At 54.3% G+C, this 21,537-nt stretch overlaps 1 protein-coding gene across 3 annotated transcripts in view; it reads right to left on the bottom strand.

Annotated features, from left to right (window-relative positions):
* Positions 1–21,537, bottom strand: part of ARHGAP26 (Rho GTPase activating protein 26) — a 126,924-nt gene that overhangs the window by 50,481 nt on the left and 54,906 nt on the right. For all 3 annotated transcript variants that reach the window (XM_065029410.1, XM_065029409.1, XM_065029411.1), the window contains exons 12-17: positions 21,189–21,225; positions 14,774–14,839; positions 14,179–14,253; positions 7,271–7,358; positions 6,112–6,170; positions 5,137–5,242 (exon numbers count right to left, since the gene is read on the bottom strand). In XM_065029410.1, coding sequence (XP_064885482.1) covers positions 5,137–5,242; positions 6,112–6,170; positions 7,271–7,358; positions 14,179–14,253; positions 14,774–14,839; positions 21,189–21,225 — 431 coding nt within the window. The remainder of the gene's footprint in view (positions 1–5,136; positions 5,243–6,111; positions 6,171–7,270; positions 7,359–14,178; positions 14,254–14,773; positions 14,840–21,188; positions 21,226–21,537) is intronic.

Genomic DNA, 21,537 nt, shown 5'->3' on the forward strand with positions numbered 1-21,537 from the left:
AGGCACCGGCGCTCACCAGCTCCAAACTCGATGCTCCAAACCAAGACACAAAGCACAGAAACAAAACAGGATGAGGAAAAGGGAAAAAAGGAAAGCGGGGGGAAAAAAATGTCTGGCAGGAGCCAGACCTGGGACAGACGAGCCCCGGGCGGGATTCTGCAGCTCCCGCAAGGCAGAACGTGCCCACGAGGAGTCACCTCCTGCGTGACGAATCTTCTGCTGCCACCAGCGCACCCAGGTCCTCTGGGTCACTCGAACTGCTGGGGATTCACCCAAAGGGATCAGAAACAGGCGCCAGGCTAAAGCCCCATCATTTCCCAGGCACGGCGAGCGGGCGGCAGCGCGGGAGGATGGCGGCCCGGCCGGGGAGGTCAGGGGAGCTCGCTCACTATTTGCTTTTGGCAGCCAAATCAGGCGAGGAGCACAAGAGAAGTGCATCTCAGAGGCCTCAGCGGCTAGTGGAAATTTCCAGAACGTCCTGGACAAGAATGACTTACTGGAAGTAATACATAAATCAAGCAAATGAATAGTTACCAGACAGCAGCATAAACAGCTGCCACGGGGATGAAATCAGACCTGCTGTGCCAAGAGGCGTCAGCCTCCTCACCGGCTGCACCTTCGGGGAAAACAACCCGAAGAAAAGCACATTTCTGGGGAAGCAGCTGCCCCTGGTCCTGCACAGGTGCCTCGCTGGGTCTCCTGAAGAAGCCGCCGAGCACCACGGACGGCAGGGCCGGCGCCAAGGATGCCACGGCCAGCACTGCAGATGGCAGGGCCAGCACCGCGCCGCTGCCGGGGACCACGGCAGGCAGCACGACCCAGGGCTGCCCCACATGGAGTAAAACAAGCAGCGGGTTGTATTTTTAGGCAAAAGACCTGGAGGGTTTTTTTCTCCTTCTCCTTTGCCAAGAACCCCTCGTGCTGCAGAGCGCCCTCCCCAACGCCTCGCTGCGCGTGCACCCCTGCCCGGTCCCACCGACGGGCTGCAACACAGCGGGGTTTGCCGGATCTCTGGGCTGTGGCCAATAGCAGCCGCCCTGCAGACCCCATGGAAACCATCTGCGCCGATAAGTGGAAAACAATTTGTGCTAGAGATAGCAATCACTATCATGTTGGTTAAAACACGTAAACTAGAAAACACCACCGCAGCAAAACCAAAGGGAACTAGTCGCTGCTGGCCAGGCCGCAGCTGTGAACGATTAAAGATAATTAATTCTGCTAAATACACGTACGCACTTTTCTTCTGCAGCCTCCTTAATTGTTTTGACCTTTTGCCAGGAGAGGAGTGGACGCACAGGCAGGGGCAGCCCTGCTGCGCCTCGGGCCGGGGGATGCAGCAAGAGATGCAGGGAGAGATGCAGGGAGAGATGCAGGGAGAGATGCAGGGAGCAGCAGCAGCAATGCAGCAGGAGATGCAGCGAGAGATGCAGCGAGAGATGCAGCGAGAGATGCAGCGAGAGATGCAGCGAGAGATGCAGCGTGACACAGGATGCAATGCAGAGCCATGGGAGGGCTCGAGAGCCCCACACAGCACCATCTGCAGAGAACCTGGATCTCGCTGCTGCAAGAACAAAGCAAGGCTCAGATGTCAAATTATGTCCATGCAAAAAAATAATTCCTGAATGCCTGAAAGATAATCAGAGCAAAATCCTCCTGCTCTACACCTATAAATTATTTACTACTTAATGAGAAAGCACATTAAAAGACAAGAAAAGACAGGGAGTATATTGCAGCTCCACTAACAAAAATGGTGATTTTCCGCAAGCAGCTCCGCTGCCAGCAGCGCCGCGGGCACAGCGCCGGCAGCACCGCGCACCCCTGCTCCGCTCCAAACTGCTTTAACTCGTTTGGCAGAGAAAAAAAGACATGTGTTTAATCAGAGCCAGCCCATTCTATTGATAACAAAGCATTTGAAAGTACGGCATAGGCATTCCTGGAGATAGGTGCTGGGCCAGAAGGAGATACCTGCAGCTAAACAACCAGAAGCACGCGAGCAGCACGTTGCTAGGCGACGTGCAGCGGGACAGCACCGGCAAGGACCGCTTTCCTCCCTTCCCGGCTAGACACAGCGGGGAAAAACTCCCGGAATAAAGAGAAAGCAAGCCCTGAAGACAGCATGAGGAGCTCCAAGCCATGCGGAGCTCCAGCCCGACAGGCGCGGGAAGGGTGGGCACAGGCTGCTCAAAACTGATGCTGGAGAAGGGACCAGGGGAGCGGGAGCCCACAGGGCGAGGGCCAGTGCCACATGGCAAGCTCACCATGTCTCCTGGCATCAGTTCTGCAGGGAGTTTTGGAGAAAGCGTCTGAATTTTAAAGCGGGGGGTGAGAAGCAATGTCCTGAGCCATCCCTGCAAACACCAAAAGCTCCGAGGGTCCAAAGGACTAAGTGACAGTAACTCTGGTAACTGAGCAGCCACAAGAAACAGGAGACCCGTGCTGGGTTTGCCTTGTGCTTCTTCAAAAGACATGGGATGTCCTGGCCTGAGACAGAAGAAACCAGGCGATTTTGAAGACCATCCACAGCCTCCCTAACCCGAGCTGCAGCATCCTCAGCCGCGCCTGTTGGACCAGCAGGTGCAGGCACGGCGCTACGGGGACGGCCCGGACTGGGGTGCTCAGGCTTTCCTGCAGAGATCCGCTGGGAAAAACACCAGAACAAAGCGATCTCCTCTTTCCGGAACAGTAAATCACGACTGGGTTTATCACAGGACTCCTGACAATGTGAACAAGTCCCAGGAAGGAAAATTAAAGGTTTCACCTACTCATGGGTCAAAGAATAATATCGTAATAATGAGTTTCACTGGAACTGGGGTCTGCAGAGGAGGAAATTCGCAGCATTACGCTCCCGATGAAGGGAGCAGACGGAGATTGCTCACACTCGGTATTTCACAGCGGATAATTGCCTGGACGCCTGAACACGAGATAGAAGGCAGCGCAAATAGGCTCAGAGATACAGCGAGGGGCAGAAATCAAATTCAATGTCTATTTATATGCTCCCCTCCCTCCGCCCTGCCCGTGCCTGTCCCCGCGCTCTGTTCTCCCCCAGCCCCTGTCCCCCCATGCAGGGACATGCCCAGGAGCCCCTCTGGCCCCACGGCGGATTGTGGGGAGCCCCCCGGCCCCATGGACACCCACGGCACCTCCCCCGGCTGCAGGGGAGGGCACTGCCCAGCCCCTCCCAGGCACTTATCCCCGCTGATATTTGTGCTAATTGCCATTTTTTAATGTATCGGCGGTGTTAGCACGGCTTTATTGCTGTCATTAACCTCAGCCCCACACCACACCAGGAGCCCTGAGTCCCTTTTCAGTAGGCAAGAAAAAACACCAACCAAAAGAACCAGAGATACAAGACAACGTGGGACAGACTCTCATTCTCTCTTTTCTGCTTTGAGCACAACAGATTTCCACAGTAAAACTGTGAGAAGAAGCTTTTAGCTCATCTGATAAAAATGCAAATCTCGATTATTTATATATAACTTAAAAAAACCAGGCAGAGGAGGCAATCCCCTGCGAGGAGCGCCGCGCCGCAGCGCCAGGAGGGGCCCTTTGGTTTGGGGACGGGTGCCCGGGTCCCGGCTCCCCCCGCAGCGACGGGGCAGCACCCACACCCAGCGCAGAGCAGCCCCCGCACAGCCCACCCCGGGCCCCGGCGCTTCTGCACCTCCTCCCTCCCTGCAAACATCTGCTGCAGACGGAAAGCTCTGCTGCACCACCAAGTCTTTAACCCGGCTTTGTGGTCATAGAACAGTTTGGTTGGAAGGGACCGGCACAGGCTCCCCTGGCCGAGCCGCGGCGCTGGCTGGAGCAGCAGAGCTGCCGGGGCTGCAGGACCCACCGGGGATGCCGGGAGCGCAGGACCGCGCGGCCAGGATCCCCCAGCAGCGCGGGGCCGGCGGCTCAGCAGGGCAGGCGCTCACTCCTCAGCTTCCTGCCTTTCTCCGAGATAATTTTTTCCCTATTAAATAACCACTATGAGCTGTTTCTCTTCCCAATATAGCACACACCACTATGCTCATTGTTTGTGTTTTGTTTTACTTCCTTCCCTACTAAAGCAGCATGAAACCCATTGTATTATCCGCCTCCCCTCTCCACGTCTCTCACTCAAACACCACCAGGTTTTCCTATAAATGAAAAGCACTTAAGCAGTTATGAGATTCTTTGCACATATTTGGCCGATAGGAGTACCTGGAACCGCCTGGCCCTTGGCTTGAGCCTGTAAACACAGAAGGTCTTGAAACCGAGATCTAAACCAGCTCTCTGTTTTTTTTAACAGCCTTGACAGGGAGTCCACGGAACAGATACAGGCCCTTGCCATAAGAAAGCATCTGGAGTCATTTTTAAGCCTATTTCAAGTATCACTTGTTATTTTCTCTCTTAAACAGATAACTTCAAGTCCTCCCAGCCCTTCTGCCAAACGCTTCTGCCGATTAACTCATTCCCCAGGTTTCCGATCCGCTCACGCGGCACCGGTGTGAACAGCGAGGGCAGCTACGACCCCGCAGCCCCGAGCCCGCCACAACACCCACGATGCTTTCATTTCTTAAACACTAATCAAAGGTTTCCATGGGAACCTGCAGGAGCAGGAAGAAGATGGGAAATCATAGGTCAGCTCTATCACTGAAAGCAAAAAAATTCTATTCCTTTGCCCTTGAAAAGTTTCAAGGTGACCAAGAAGTACTGATTAATCAGGTTGCATAGAGGCAGAAAATATGCCTGAGAATCGTCTTCCATTGTAGCCAAGAAATAGCTTTTAGGCCTTTAATACTAGGCTTGATCTGAAACCCAGCGAGGAGCTTAACCTCCGCTCTGCCTTCCGGGCAGGCAAACCCCATTACCACGCCATTAAAAGCTGGGCCATGTTCCCAGCAGCGACTGGGACCCTCCTGCTGCCTCGGGGCTGGGGCGGGGGACAGCAGACACAGGGGACAGCAGACACAGGGGACAGCGGGGACAGTCCCCCCGTCCCTCCTGCCCCGCTCCGTCTGCCAGCCCTCGTTTCACTCTCACCCAGGTTTCCAGTTATTTGCCAGCCAGATATGACTCAACACTGCACACACACAGGGAAACTTTTCTACCACTACTAACTTTCAGAGGAAGTGGAAAAAGGAGAGAAAAACATATCAGTCACAAACGTACTTTGCCAAGTGGTTCATGAGCAAGTGCAGCATCTGCCTGTTTTTCTCTGGGAGCCGATGAACGAGGCTGTGGATCTCGGACACCCTCGACTCCTGATTCTCCAGTTCTGCAGTGGAAATAAGAGATTATTTATTTCTGCATCAGGGGGGGTATTATAGGAAGAGACATGCAGGCTTGAACACTAACACCAACAGACACCCCAGGGACCCAAGGCTCCCGCTCCCTGCCCCAAGCTACCCCGGCACACTGCGCAGACCCCCCACAGCCCTTCTGCTGCCACCAGCTCCAACCAGTTGTTTCCAAAAGGAAGAACCCAAGAGGCTGAAGCAGTGATCTGAGAGCAGACACCAGCCGTGCAAAGACACAGCTGTGACAGCGTTTCTCTGCCTTCAGCAAGGGGAAGCATCAGCCTGTTCCCACCCGAAGTGTCCCCAAGCACCGGCAGGACATGCTCAGCATCTGCTCCTCGACAGGCTGGTCGGGTCCCCAAGTGACATGACCCAAGAGCCTAATCAGGAGCCACTTGAGAAGCCACCACTGATGTGGCCACAGACCACAGGACTCCCTGGTCCAGCCACGGGTGCCCGGGCTGCACGGCTGCCCCCACAGAACAAACCTGCCAGGGCAGCCAAAGGAACGCGGCACAGGCACCTCAGCCACAGCCGCTCACACCAGACACCGCAGGCGGTGTTTGAACAATGGCCTTCCTGCTTGGGCAGGGGATGTCAAAATCCGAGAGAGCGGTGGCAGCAGCAGCACCGGCCCCAGCCCTGAGCTCGGCCTGCACCGCCTGCGCTTCCCTTTCATCCACGAGCCCCAAAGCACAAGGCGCCCCTCGTCTCCCGCTCTCGTTCTGCTTTCTGGGACTTAAGAGAGAAGGAGGTTGGCGGGAAGCAGCAGGGCAGAGGTTGCGCTCAGTTGCTGCCAAATCACAGTCCCTGTTCAGATTGGTGCTCTAAACATCAACAAACTCACTTGCTGCTTTGATGAAGCTCCTTTGAAACTGGTACATCATGAGCGGCCCCGGGAGCATTCTGGAAGATGAAAAGGTAACACGCGCAACAGGCATCTGAGTAACACAATCCACAGGAATAAAGCTTTGCCCTTACTGTAAGTTCAGCTCCATTTTTAAAAGCACAGAATTAAGCAATAGCAACTCTAATTAATTCCCCACATCAGAAGGAACAGGATCTAATGAAGCACCTTCAATTTATTCTTTCTCCCTTTTCTGCCCCACACTAAATTCATTTTCAATTTTAGAATTCCTTCAGTAACACGGAGTTTCGGTACTTTAGTGAGCTCATGATTTCCAAGGAAGTTTAAAAATAAATTTAAAAGAGAAACAAGCCTACTCATAAAACTTTAACAACCACCGTTCCCATTAAGTTCCCAATTCCCTCCTCCCACTTCCACATCCCTTCCACGGGATATCTTGGAGCTGCTGACGTTCTGCAAACAGTTCAAAGTCTGGAGCAAAGGGTGCCAATCATGCAAAATTATGTCGTGTTTTGTGATTTTCTAGGCTGGGATCCACCAAGCTAATTATACTTATCACCCTAATTGGATTTAGCTTCTCTCCCTCTCTCTCAAATAAAACCCAACGCGCAGAACAGCAACAGCGAGCAAGAAGCTGCAGTCGCGACAGGTAGGAGCATGTTGTGGATAACGAGATGCTGACTGCTGCCAACAAAGCTGGGGAGATAACCCACGATGATAACGGCATTAACTTGCAGCCAGAAATTATCAGTATGATAAAGCTCAGCACCAGGTTCTGGAAAAGCACTGCAGCCACGGCCCTCGGAGGAGCCCAGCTCACCTCTGCACACACTCGTTAGGCGGAGGCCCACGGTGAAAAGCTTAGGGAAGAGCTTAAATCACAGCAGGTACCAAAGAATGAGCTTTTAAAATCATCTTTGTATGATCAGCATCTTTCAGAGAGCTGATTGTATTCCCTGAGCCCCACTCAAACACGCTGGGGGGTCAAGGGAGAAGCCAGAATAAATTCTTGAAGAGCAGTTTCTTCTTTGTTTATCGAAGCGCTGTCGTTAAGGATCTGCGATCCCAGGCGGTAACGCCCCAGACCATCCCCCAGTGCACCCCCAAACCCCACAACAGATGGGGGTTTCTCCCTTACCTCAGGTAGGTTTTCAGTGCACTAGTAATGGTCTTTATCTCCCACTCTGCACAGATCTCTGTCTCTGTTTCTGTGGCTGTTTTGGGATCTAAGGAAAAAGACAGAAAAGAAAAAAGTGAAGGTAAGCGAAGATCATACCAGCTCGTACCAGCTCGCCAGTTCAGCTGTGTGGGAAGACGGTCACACCTCATGTTATTTGCTGTTCCCCAGCCCGGTGCCACAAGCCGATCCCCAACCAACACTTGTGCAGGGAAGCAGCTCGTTACACGAGATGGGCCACACTCGCACAGGACAAGAAAAAGAAAAACATTAATCACGAGCAATGAGACGGGCAGTTTGCATGACATTAAAGCGTGACATTACACAGGGTGCAGGACACAGCGGTGTTCAGCGAGGGTGGGGACAGACAGGGCACAGCCACCACATGGACCCAGATGAACGGAGACCCCCAGGACCCAGCAGAGTGAGCAGGAGCGGCGGCAGCAGCGGTGGCTCAGCCTGTGGAGCAGGACGGGGGGGTGGCGGAGGCAGGAGCCCTGCCTGGCTGGGCGGGGGGACAGGAGGTGGCTTGTTCTGCCACCCAAGGTGTGGAAGAGGCCCTGGAGATGGTCCAACCTGCTGCGAGGGTTGTCCAACCGCCTGGCGTGGGGACCCTCGCTCAGCTCACCGCTCTGTGAACGTGCCACCGAGCACCGTCCTCCAGCCTGACGCTGGGACGGGAAAGCTCCTGTTACTTCGCGGGTCGGAGCATCCTGAGGCCACAGAACGCTCTCCCGGAGCCAGGCAGCGGGATGGCTCGTGGAACACTGGCCAAACTGCCACCCCAGGGCAGCGAGGTCCCAGCAGCGCCGTGCCACACACGGGCTCAGCCAGCCCTTCCCAACCATCTCGGTGCTCGTGCCGTGGGGGTTCGGCACCCGGCACCGCCAGCCCGTACCCCGCACCCCAGCTCTGCCCGGGGGGTCACGGCACCGAACCGCGGAGCTGCTCTCCAACCCTCTGGTTTCCAGCTCTGCACAATGGGAGCGTCTGGAGCCACAGGGCCTCCCGAGTACCCCTGGTTTTATTTTCAAATGCTGGAGCGAAGCGCCTCTGTTTCTGTTGTTGACTACTGCAGCATAGTTTTCTCCATCTCCTCTGGGGCCTTCCCTTCCTTTCCGCATTTTTCCCCTCCTATCTTTCCTTTTAAAAACTCCTTTAAAGAAATGAAAAAAATGGCACAGCTGTTCCGGATGATGTAAATAGGAGGCTCTGGACGAGCAGCTCGTTCCTTCCCAAGGCGGATCCGAACCATCCGCCTGTAAACCGGGCTCTGCTGCTCCCTGCAAACCACCAACGCCGGCCCGGGAGCCAGGCTTGTTCGCACAAAGTTCCCTACCGAGATCAATAAGGCGCTATTTGAGTGATTTCTGTGAAACGCTTTGACAATAAAACAGCCTCAGGAAGCAGCGACCCGCCCCATCTGGGGCACCCCCGCCCCGTGGGACCCCGCTGCCACGGGGGCTCCTCGGTGACCGCTGCCACCTGCCCTCCCGCCCCGGCAGACACCAACGGACGTGACATCTATTTTCGTCTTTCATCTTTGCTGACATTTCAGTCAGTTGACTCAAAAGCCGCCATCGGATCGGCACTAAGTGGCCCGGCCGTGGATACCTCACGCACCGCACCGAGGCACCGACACCAAGACTAACGCCGGCGGCTGCTTGGGGCAGGTGCGAGAAGAACCGCGTGGGCAGAACCGCGTGGGTGGTGGCTGGAGGAGGTAGAAGATGGGCACAAATGTGCCCCGTTTGCAGATGTAAGCGCCTTGTTTCTCTCCTGTCTGGATGCTGTTTTATGAACGCTCTTTGCTAACTCTGCCTGGCACCTCTCAGCCGCTCCACAGCACAAACGGAGCTAAAGGGCTTCGGTGGCACCGAGCAGGACCTGCAAGTGTAACACGGATGCTGCTCCCAGCTCCCCGGGACGTGCTGCGGGTCCGGTCAGCGCTGCGGCAGAGCCGAGCGGCCCCGTGGAGCCGGAGCCGGCGCAGAGCACCCGCTGCTGCCGCGGCCAAGCCTGACGCCAGATCCAGCTGCCGACGCCATCTGGTCCCACCGACTCAGCTCAGCGGGTGTTTGTCTTCTCACAGACACGTATAATGTGCTGGTGAATTTTAAAGCAATAGGTAAGTGGAGGGTAATTTTAAAACTAATTAAAATAATGCACTGAGTAACAGCGAGGCTTTCCCCAAGGGCAAAGGGTTTAATTAAAAAAAAAAAGAGAAACATTAAGAGGAGCACTTGAAAAAGTAAACGCTGAAGACATTTTCACACAACGACCGCTCTCAGTAATCACAAGAATGAACACCATCCTTCCTCAGCAATGCCAAGGCAACTTCCGATTGCACTACCTTTTTAAGGAGGCTATTTTAATAGATTAAAGATAAACTGGGCATAGTGAACCTCCCCCACAAATATAAATAAAAACCCAAAAAAACCCCAGCTTTCTAAACCCAAAACTTTTTAACGGCAAGGCCTTCCCTGAAGTTGAACAAACAGCTCGAGACTGGATGCCTTTTGAAAAGCTCGTCCAGATTCATGAAACACTAGGCAAAGCTCTACAGTCGGTCCCATGAAAAGGCTCGGAGCCGATAATCGGTTCCCCTTGACCTTCACATTTCTGAGTCTGCAGAAGGTCGGCTGGGCGGGCGCAGACGTGGCCCGTGTGTCCCCGGGCAGCGATGGCACAGCCAGCGCCGCGCCGAGCCCATCTCCCACCAGGACACGTTCCCACAGGAACCGGTGGAACTGGGAAATGGGGCGCGTAAAAGCACCCACAGGCCAAACTCACTGCTAACCCTCAAGTTGCTTATGGCTGCAAATTACCAGTCTGATGTCTCCTAGCACATATGGAAAAGGCTGAAGTGAAAGGGTGAGGGAAAAGGGAGTGGAAAATTAACTTCCCCAAGCTTTTTGTTCCAGCAGACCCTGGAGAAGGCGCTTTGCTCACCCGTGGCACCGCCGGCTGCCAGCACATCGCCCCCTGTCCCGTTGGTGCGTTCTGCGTGGTCACAAATGCCACGCAGGACAGCGATTCCTGGCTCTCTTGGGCTGTGAGACCAAAAGGGATTATCACTTCCAGCCTCATACGGTGGATATTTGAGGAAAGAAAAGGGAGCTGTAGCGCTCCCAATCTAAATCCAGAAGAAATCAGAACGTGCTTTCAAAAAAGATCTACATAGAAATTCCGGGGTGGGAGGAATCCATTCCCCAAAAAATAGTTCTGCTGTGTTGTTTTGTTCCTGGAGGCACAGAGCAGCAGCAGTGGAGGGGACGGGGACCCCGGTCATCTCCGTGTGTGGGTCCCCGCAGAGCCCGGGTGCCAGGACAGGGGCCATGGGGCAGGGCTGGCCATGGCACAGCACCGCGGGGGGACACCCGGGCTGATCGGACACCCCCAAACTCACAGCTGTGACAACCGCAGCAGGACACCCGTGTGTGATGCCGGGTCGGTCCCCCAGGCTGCCATCCCCAGCAGCCGCACGGCCCATCCCACACGGCCACTGCCAAACCCCCTCCAAGGAACCTCTCCATCTCCTTCCTGAGGACGGAGGAAGCTGCTGCCCCAGCTGGTTTCAATTCCTCACTCATTTCTCCCTGGCAAGGGAACTGCCTGGGCACCGCCCCACCACCCAGCCCAAATTCTCATCTGTGCCCAGGCTCCAGCGATCTCCAGAACAGCCCCAGGGCGCGAGTCCCAGCAGCAAGGGGTGCAGGAGACCCCACTCCCCAGCCCTTGCAGCTCACTTTGGGAAGGAGAAAAGAACAGATCAGATGCTGTGACCCTCCACTCATCTCAGTGCTGAGCTCCGGCGGCGGATCTGCCGGCACCACCGCCGTCCTGGGCACACGCGCTTCCACAATCAGCACTTGATGGGAGCTCTGACTGATAAAACTTTGTTTATTTGTTGGGTTCTGTCCTCATTTTGATGGCGCATGGTGAAGGTGAATTCTGGGAATGGCAGTTTGCTCTGCCACGGGTGACCTGCCTCCCACGAGCTGGGGTCACCGGCACCGTCCCCACTCCAGCCCGGCTTAGGCAAAGACAGGCTGTTCAGCCCAACCCAAGCCCCGCACCGGCCCCGGCCCGGCTGCTGCTCCATGCTCAGCCAATGCAGAGCCGACCTCCCGCTCGTGCCAAAGGGCTCCCAGCAGTGTCATCAACACCCGCCACCGCTCGGGGAAACTCGATCTTTTTGCCATTTAAACTGTATGTGAGTCAGTAGCGCTGCCCGCATTCATTTCTAAATATAAGGGCAGCCTGAAGTTGTAAGTGCAGTTTGGCTCCTGTGTTCACGAGGGTTGGATCCAAACACCAGTGTTGGAGCAGAGCGGTGCCGCTGCCGCAGGATGGCAGAGCCCAGAACAGGGGTTTGGGCAATGGTCACGTTTCCCTCTGACACTGACTGCACAGACAGCCTGAACGCTGGGATCAAACACGATTTAATCACCTGTGAGGTGGAGAAAGATACCAAGTCCTGGGTTTGCAAAACATCCCAGTGACTGATGGCACAGGAGATCCCCAGAGGGTCCCGCTTCCAGCACCCACCGGCTGCCCAAGCGGCCCCCCAGCACGCACTCGCCTCTACCAGGGCTTCCAGCACCGACAACTAACAAAGACATTGCCAGGATAAAGAAAAACCACCGACAATATATCACTGCATTATGAGACACGAGGTCGACAGCTGAGTGGCTTCAGCCGCGGAGGAGATAACGGATCCTGGATGGTGTCCAAAGCTCTGGGTCCCTCCCAGCTCAGGAGAACTCTCGAACCCAGCAAGTTTGCCATCTGTCACGGCCCCGGCACCTCGACCTGGACTGACACAGCCCGAGGCCGCCCTCGTGACAAGAAAACAGGGTCTGTTGCTCTGCCAGCCCGCGAGGTGATGCCCACTGGCATAAACAGCACCGGCACAGGACCTGGCACCTCAGATGCGCTGCACCATGGGGCACCCGGTTCCCAGCCTATTTTTATCGGTGGGCAGCAATGCTCTTTAACCAATGCCCTAACACAACAGTGCCAAATGTGTGTGCCATGACACAGCCCTGGCTTATCTGCGGGACTCGGGTGGCTAGCAGGACATACTCACATGTCCCAGAACCTGTGCCAAACTTCTGCTAATAAAAGAGAAAGAGTCAGCCACCAGCTCTTGTGACTGCAGCGAACTTTCCAAATGCCAGCCCAATGCTGGTGCAGAGAGGTCCCCTTGCGTCAGCCTCTGATTTAGAGCCCTACCCTTCTGTTGCCTAATTATTCCTGGATTATCAATTTTGCATAGGTTAATGCTGACAACTCTAACAGCCACCATGGGCTTTGCTCAGTGAACATCTTAATGGTGGGAAACGAACGGGGAGTTGGAAGAGGAGAAGGAAAGATGTTGAAAGTGAAACACAACAGATTAAAACTTTTTGCAAGGAGAGATACACAGAGAAAGGAGCACTGGCATCTTGTGAAGGCAAGGAGAAGGAAGTCACATCACAAAGGAATGATGAAAAGGGAATGGGAAGAGGAAGAAGACCACAAATGTCACTCATTTCCCCACAGGAGTAGCAAACACATTCACAAGGGTGCTAACAAACCATTAAGCATTTGTTTCCTCATTATCACACCTATTTCGCACGTGGTTTTGCCAAGTCTGAGAAGGATGAGCTGGGACTGGCAGAGCGCAGCTGCTGCTGCTCCAGCCCAAGGGTGTGTGTTCTCAACACGGTTCTTCCAATGTCTGTCTCACGCGTGCCTGGACAGACAGATTCCCACAGGGCTGCAGCTGGGGGATGGAAATTCCACCTGCTAGCTCAGGGGGTGAAATGGTTGGGTCACACACAGCCAACCTCAGCACCAGCCTGGGCACGGACAAGGGCACGGGGAGCAGGGGAGGTTCTGCTGGAGGGACCAAGGCTCGGGATGGCAGGGAAAAGACCAAAAAGGGGAACAGCCCGCATGTCCTTTCGGCTCAAGCATGGGCTAGAGCTGACACAGAAGCTGGGCTGGAAGTCAGGCTACAGATGCTCCAATACAGACCAACAAGTGTGACCCAACATAGGGCTATGGGTGATGGAAACCCAATGCCACCACCAAGGAACCGCTCCAGAAGTCAACCATAGCGGTCCCAGACCTGCCCCAGGAACATAACGGAGCTGCTGCACGTTGCAGTCGCGGCCCATGGGTACACCAGTTCAGAGCACAGCGGCACTTGCAGCAAACACCGCAGCTTCTCTCTTGCTGTCGTATCATCTCGGGGTGGGCAGAGGTTTCTGAGGGCTGCTGGGCAGCGGCAGGACGGCTGCACCCCGGGGCCAGCGCCCACACAGCTCCACGACATCAACACCAAGCTCTGCCGTGGGGTGACCCAACGGCTCCTTTCCTCCCGATCCCCCAGAACCGCAGGACCCGATGCCTCGGGCAGGAGGGAAACGCGTGCTTGAAACATCTGGCCAAGACCGTGTTAAAACAGGCACAAGAAGGTCCCAGGGGAAGGTAAGACGAGCCACAGGCAGCATGCAACACACAAGAGAAAATTGTTTCAAATATTCCTGGAACAACGTGGCAGGTACGAGATTGAAAACAAAACCTTTCAGCGATTTCTTTGAAGATTTTAGTTTGCATTTGGGAAGGCTGCCAAAATTTGTAGCGCATGTGAGCAGGACACCAGTGACTGCACCAGAAGCCCTTTTGAAGCGATGTCCTCCGTGAGTCCTACCTTAGCAACCTGCCCATGGTGACCGCGACCTCCCGGCCTCTACCAGCACGTAGCCCTAAGAGCACATTCACCACGATTAGAGACCCGACAGGAGCCTCTGCTCTTGGCTGGCAAGACTTCAAAGCAGCGCAATCTACTTGCCTTCAACAGCAGAGGAGATACTCACCCATTAATATACTCAACAGCTTTTGAACTCTGGAGTTTACTCCAACGATTCGGTAGAGCCCTTGCTCATTGATCCCTAGGAAAAATAAAGAGCTTATTAGCAGAATGGCAAAAGAGCTACTAACATTTCTTTCACTTCTTTGGCTCCTCTAATAGCGAAAATAATTAAACCCTCTCACCAACTTCATATAAAATTATAGAAGAGGGTAAAATTTTATTTTGATGTCATCCAGATGCTAACAAGATAGCCTGTCTGTATATAAACAGGCTATGCAAGAGATTGAGGGCAAGGACTGAAACACAGACGTGTCTGTTGTCCCACACAAGAGGAAATGCTTTGCAGTGGCACCGCACGAGGGGATGCTCTGACAGCCCCAGCTCCGGCCCCTTCCCCCTGCTGAACCCCGCTGACCCCGGGCCCAGGGCGCACACACGTCTCGGCAAAGGCCTGAGCTTATTACACAGTTTATCTGATGTGGGTCTTCGAGGGTTAATGAATCATTTTTGTTCATGAAAAGAGCAGGTAAGCTATTGCTCTGCTACCAACAGCTGCGAGGCCATCCCCCAAAACACAACCATCTGGTGAGCTGCTCTACCTCTTGTTTCGACAGCGTGTATGCATTTCTTGATAATGCTGAAGCCGATATTATCCAACTGGGCAGCTGAAAGGGAAGAGGAGAGAGAAGCGATAAAGGCGGCGCAGAGGGATGGCTTCCCGCTGAGCACAACGCTCATCCCGCGGCCGCCGCCATTCACGGCAACGCTGCGCGAACCGGGGGGGAGGACGGAGGAGGAGATGAATTAGGTGATCCCAGCGGAAAGGCACGACTACGGTAGCTCGTACCTGGTGTACCCCGCGCGAGCACAGAACACTAATCCGTCATTTCAGCCCCCGCATCCCTCTGAAGAGGCACCTCCCACGCCTGCCGAGCCGCAGAGCCCCGGGCTATGCCAGAGATTTACATCTGTAGTTGGTCAAAGCATTCATTTAGGATGAAGGCCAGGTAACCCAAAGAGACCTTTGCCTTTGACAACAGGTTGCTTGGAAGAAAGGGCAATCATATATGACTCAACAAATCCTTGAAAATGGCACATGAGGCAGCTTGCTTGATGAGTCCCAGGTAATTCCTACAAATCCTTCCAGCTCTCCGCCCAGCTGACCGAGCTGTCAATGTGCTGGAGAGACGCCTTCATCTCGAGATCATCTCCACGACCCGTACCGGGGCTGCCGCGTACCTGGGGTACGGGACTGACCCCCAGGCTTTGCCTGGGGCAGCGTGGGGGCCCTGATGGGAAAAGGAGAACTAAAGAAATGAGTGGAAGAGAGAAGCAGGAAACAACTGTGAGCAGCAACTGTGAAAGAAAATAAGAAATCAAAAGAAAGGTGAAAGCGTGGAGGTAAAAACAGAACACAAAGAGGACAGAGCTGGTGGCGCAAGAGCAATAGGGACTGGGAGATGGGAATGAATTTTAGGTCAAATCTCTGCCTGAAGCGTCTCCTGTGCGCAGGAGGGGACCTGTCCCTGGGGCACCAGCCCACACCAACCCCAGACCGCCCGGTGCCTGCGCCACGCTGGAGGCAGACACTCCTGCCCCCGGCGAGACAACACTGTCTCACAAACACTGTACATACATCTCATTTACCCTCGCTCTATGCAGATGTGCACAGTTCAAGTACAGCCCCTTCTTTTATTAGCACAAATTAAATATTTATTTGGCACAAATTAGGATGTCCTGAAGGCAGCTGACTCTGCCTGAGAGTAAGATCTAAAACATTCGAGTTAATGGAATGTAAAACTCAATTAACTCGTGTCATTGCAGGTTTTCACATTTAATTTCAAGGAATTACTAATACGCAGATCCAAATATCTGCTGGAAGAATTCATCCCTTAGTCAGCTTTCCACCACTGTGCGGAAAACACTGTCTGCAGACAGCTATTTGTTAAGGACAATTACTTCCTCCCTACGTAAAGGTTTGGGAAACCCTTCACGTGGCAGAAGGCACACAGAGAAGGGTTCCCTGGGCTGCAGGGCTGGGGTGAGCGGCCTCCGCAGGGACAGAGGCAGGACACGCAGCCGCCCGCGCCGAGCCAAACCTCTGCTGCCGGGATGCACCTGCCCCTGCCGCCGGCCCACAGCAGCACGGACTCGGAGATGGGAGGAGCATCACCGGGGGACCGAGCATCACCAGAGCTAGCAACCAGCTCCGCTCCCGGCCACCACGCAGAAGGTGCGGGGTTTTCCCAGCAGCGACTGACAGGGACCATCAGCACAGCTGCATACGGCAGGGCTGTGTGGTTTAGGATGTCGAATTCCAGAATGTAGAAAAGGCAAAGCGTTAGCTTAAAAGCAAAGTACTTCACATGTGCACAGACTTGAGGGAATGCCATGTTGTAAGAGGCACAAAACTGCATTTTATCAAGAGCACAGCAGGAAGGGATCAGAGCCTGGGGCTGGCAGTGTCCTCACAGCAAAGCACGTGCAGTTTTACTCCTTGCCATTCCCTCTGTTCACATCACTTATTTAAACACAGCTTCGCTGCTGGTGCCGATCAGCTGCCAGCTCACTGGCTGCCTGTGGCTCGCGTGGTGCAGTCCCTGTCCCGACTACTGGCTTGGTTTGAGCTCTCTGCTGGTGGTGGTTCTTGTGTGATGGATGGCACGAGAACCTGAAACACTCAAACAGCTCTATTATATTTTTCTGGGCAAGCACACTGAGGTGCTGAGCCAACATAAGCACACGAGTTGCAGGATGCCTGTGCCGTAAGATGTGCGAATATCCAGAGCTCCAGAGCCCTTGGCGTGGCATCGGGAGGGCTCCCCAGCACTGCTCCCAACCGCTCCCCAAGCACAGATGCAGCACAAAATCAACGTGCCATCAACCAACGGGGCACAGCCAACCACACCACCGATCGCTGACAAACACAAGCATGAAGGTACCCGAGAAGCAAGAAGCCACAGTGTAGAAACCCTTCTGTACAGGCAGACCCGGTTCAACTGGCCTTATTAGTCTTGGCTTAGTACTGGCCCAAACCCTGAACTTTCACCATCCCTGCACGGTGTTGTCCAACACCCATCACCATTTCAGGCTCTCTGCCACGCACTTTAGGTGTCAGCCCACTCCGTAAACCAGCAGTTTTCCCTCAGTCCCTCGCACGCTTGAGCTCGAGCAGGAGACACGGCCAGGCTGGGCCCTGTCCCCGCAGAGCCCCGCAGCGACATGGGGCCAGGCACTGTCCCCACAGAGCCCCGCAGCGACACGGGACCGGGCCCTGTCCCCACAGCGCCCCGCAGTGACACGGGACCGGGCCCTGTCCCCACAGCGACACGGGGCCAGGCCGTGCCCACCGCACTGCTCGGTCCCTCCGATGGAACTGACCCAGCATAAGCCCCCGGGGAGATGAAGCAGCTTTTCCACTCATTGCTGAGCTCTGGATCAGGAAAGGTCGGGGATTTATTTGCAGTAGTTACATCCAGAAATAATATCTGATTAAATATTCAAAGTGCCTGTATCCACCCTTAAATTTAACTTTTAATGAGCATTGTAAAAGCTTGATTTCCCCTCTCACAGAATCATTTTGGTGGGAAGAGACTCTCAAGCTCATTGAGCCCAACCATAACCCATCCCTGTCCCTGCCCCATGTCCTGAGAACCTCATCTCTGTCCAGCCCTCCAGGGATGGTGACTCCAGCACTGCCCTGGGCAGCCTGTTCCAATGCCCCACAGCCCTTTGGGGAAGAAATTGCTCCCCAGATCCAACCTCAACGTGTTGCAGGGGCAAAGCCCACAGCCCTGCCTCCTGCTCTTCCCCATCGCGAGGCTCTCGCTCCCCAGGGAAAGACAAGAACAGCTCCAGGCCAAGATACTCCATGTACAACTGAGATGCAGCATTCGCACTGTGATATAGCACAGAAATACATAAAATCAGCCAAGGTGATAGACATAAGTTGTACTACGGCTGCTGCACACACACACATACCCATCTGACCTTCGAGTAGCATCATATCTCCAGTGCTGCTGAGCTGGTCTCATCCTGTTCTATTTCTGCCTAGCAGATTATTTTTATTTAATCCATTAATTCCTTTACTTTACGCTGATATGGCATATCAGAGCATCGGTAAAGGGGTTAGAAGACTGAATCAGCTCTGTGCAGCCTCAGGCAACCTTGCTGACTCCAGCTGTGTGAGCATCGGCCGTGGCAGCGCAAGGTCAGCCTCAGCTCTTCCGCACACCCACCGCACGGTCCTGCGCCAGGTAATGGAGCACCACAGTCATTACTGCTACAAACTCTTCCAAAAACCTTATGGAATTAAGAGCAACAGAGAAAGGGAGAAACCAAGAAGCAGAGAGAGATGAGTTCTCAAGCCTTACTTCAAGCCTCAAGCTACCAGTGAGCTGCCAAAATTGGGAAATGGAGATTGCTGGAGAGGGCCGGGCTACCAGACAAGTGCACCAGCAGATGGGACAGCCAAGGAACTCGAGGTCTGCAAAGAGCTTATGAAACTAAAGACAGCTTTTGAAAATGTCCTGAACTAACAGGGAACCACGTGGATACGGAGAAAAGAGAGGGAAATGGTGGGGAGGGGAAAGGACTTCTGTGCTTTTCCATGCAATGAGCACAAATGGCCTGGAGGACATTTCCACAGAGCAGGGCAAACTGGTGCAACTGAATTCATCTGGCTCCCACAGCTCCCTGACCCCGCGCACTGCGTCCTCCCGGCTCCCAAAGAGGATTAAGACAAATCACCCCATAGGCCGATGGCCATCTGGCCGCACAGCAGGGCATAAAACCCAAAAGCTCTGTCAAATGAGAGAGTGGACAAAACAGAGCCCTTGCTCCAGCACTGCGAGTCTCAGCGTGACCGAGGCTGGGCAGCAGGCAGAGGGAAGAGGGACACGGGGCTGCAGGGTCAAGAATTGCGTCCTGACCCCACTGAACCATCGTGCTCATTTCCAGCCCTTATAGGAAACTTTGGTATCGAGGGCTGTGTGGCGAAAAGCCGGCCTAAAAATTGATTTTGGGTAGAGCTGGTGAGGGAAGCAGCTCACTGCAGACACGGGTTTGACGAGGGCTGAAGGAGCCAGATGTCTGAACACCCCAGGCAGAGGCCGCTGTGACAGTAATTGCCACTGGAGGGTCCAAGGGTCCCCGTGTGGGGAGGACGGTCTGCCAAGCAGAAAAGGAGGATTGTTCTCATTTTTAGCACAGACCACCAAAATGGAAGAGGTGCTAAAAGATAAGAAACACTGCCAAAGCTCCCTCAGCTGATTAACCCCCGGCTTCATGGTGAAGGGAGAATCACGGCGTTTGGTGCCTTTGTCAAGGTCTCGCTGCCCATTGCCAAACGCTGAGCTGCTTCGGAGAGGCCAGACCAGCGCATGGACCCTGCCCAGAAAAAGCCCGAAGAGGCGTTTAGGAGCCCAGACCTGGGATGCACTGCAAGCCTGGCAGCTGCAGACCGGGCTCAGACAATGCCAGTGACCAGGAGAGCCGTGGACACCCTCCACTCGAGCTCTGGCCGCCTCCAAAGAGCCGCCGTTCCTCTGCAGGATGACTCTGGCGTAAGTCACGGCCCCACGAGCATTTCTGGCTGACAGCACGTAAGATGGGAAGGTCACGGTTTGACAAGAGCTTCTTTCAGAAGCAGTAATTACTTCACCAATTGCTTCACCAGTCTCTCCTCCCACCCCCAGCCCTAATGTTTTCCCTGCTTTTGCATCACCCCTCAAAGTTTAGAAAATGATTATTTTAACACATTTCTTGAGCCAAATCACCACGTACTGTCCCGGCAGAGCCAGCAGCTGTGTGCAGAGAACACAGAGCAGCAACAGGTCGTGGCCAGGCTAGGACAGCGCTGAGCGAGTCCTGCGCCTCAAAAATCTCATTTTACCTCTCTGTAAAATGGAGCTAAGATGCAGCTGTTCTACATAGACTCCACATCCAGCTGGGGCACTCGCCATACTGTCCTTCATGAGCGTGAGGCACAGCATTTAACCCTGAGGACCATCTGGGTGGCACAAAGCCAAGAGGAATACGTAGGGCATGAGATGGATGTGCAGCTGCCAACATGGAGCACAACAGGGAAGGGAGAAGCTACATCAGAGCGGAGGGAGAGCAGAGAGGAGGGAGAGTCTGTTTTGTGCAAGGGCTGAAAACGGGTGTGAGGAACATTATCTGCAAATTATACCTATTATTGCAAGCAAAATGCTTCTACTCAAGATGAAAACGCCCTGTCTGAGGGAGCATAAAAACGAACTGTTTACTAACCATCAGCCCAGGCTGGGCTCCCGCGTGACCAATGACTTTGGGGGAAGGAGGAAAAGGATCAGAGTTTTGAGTATTGCAATTATGGCGATTCAGACCTACTGGGAAATGGCTCAATTAAGGGCTTTGAAACACAGGACATAAGAGCCAGGACCAGGTGCAACTGCTCCTCTAGGAGGAAAAACAAGTGCTTGCTTGACTCAAGTCTTTGATTGCCCGAACTACAAGAAAACCAGCGGTTTTTTTAGGGGCTCTTGTTGAGAATCCTGATTAGGTGGGAACTTCTTACTCTTCATATTTTTGCTCCAATTCCCTTTGGAAAAGACACATTTATCCTCCACATTCTGGTTCAGGAAGGAGAGCTGGTTTGTCCAAGGTGCCCCCTGCACCTGTTGGCTCTGATAAGCGACAGGAGCCGGTCCAGGGACACACCAGCACCCCCTGTGCCACTGCCCGGTCTGGGGACATGGGGACAGGAGGGGACGCACCCTGAAGTGTCAAGGGAACCGCTTGGCACCACTCCCCATGGCCCCAAGTCTCCCCATCAGGTTTCCGCACCACCTCCCTGCTGGGCGCTGGATCCAGCTGTCCCCAGGGCCACCCTGCCGTCCCCACGCCGAGCCCCATCACCCCACACCCCCGTCCCAGGCCGGTGTCACCACCACCGGCCACTGGGTCTGTCCTGCCGAGCCCCGAGCTCTGCTCACCACAGCACACCCACGGCTCTGCCTGAAAATCAATACTTACTGCCTTCGCTTTGGTTGTCCTTGTTCGAGTTGTAGACCTGGAAAACACAAGAAGAAAGTCTTGTGAAGATTCCACCTGGAAAGGGACAGCTGGCACGTCTGGTGTCACCCCGACCGGTGGCAGCTGTTGGGAGGACCTGCCCTGACCTCCCCCAGCAGCACAGACCACCACAGCCTTCCACTTTCCAACATCAGGTCGCCACAGCTTCGGAGTCGTATTAAGATGACAATGAGGATGGTTCTTAAAACACAAGAACGTGAATAAGATGGACTAAATAAAAACAGAAACTAAAGGGGCTTTTAAATGAAACAAAGGCAGGCATTCCTCTCCTCTGTGCTCTTCTCAAAGA

The sequence above is a fragment of the Columba livia genome, chromosome 14 (genome assembly GCF_036013475.1).
Source record: "Columba livia isolate bColLiv1 breed racing homer chromosome 14, bColLiv1.pat.W.v2, whole genome shotgun sequence".
NCBI classification, from domain to species: Eukaryota; Metazoa; Chordata; class Aves; order Columbiformes; family Columbidae; genus Columba; species Columba livia.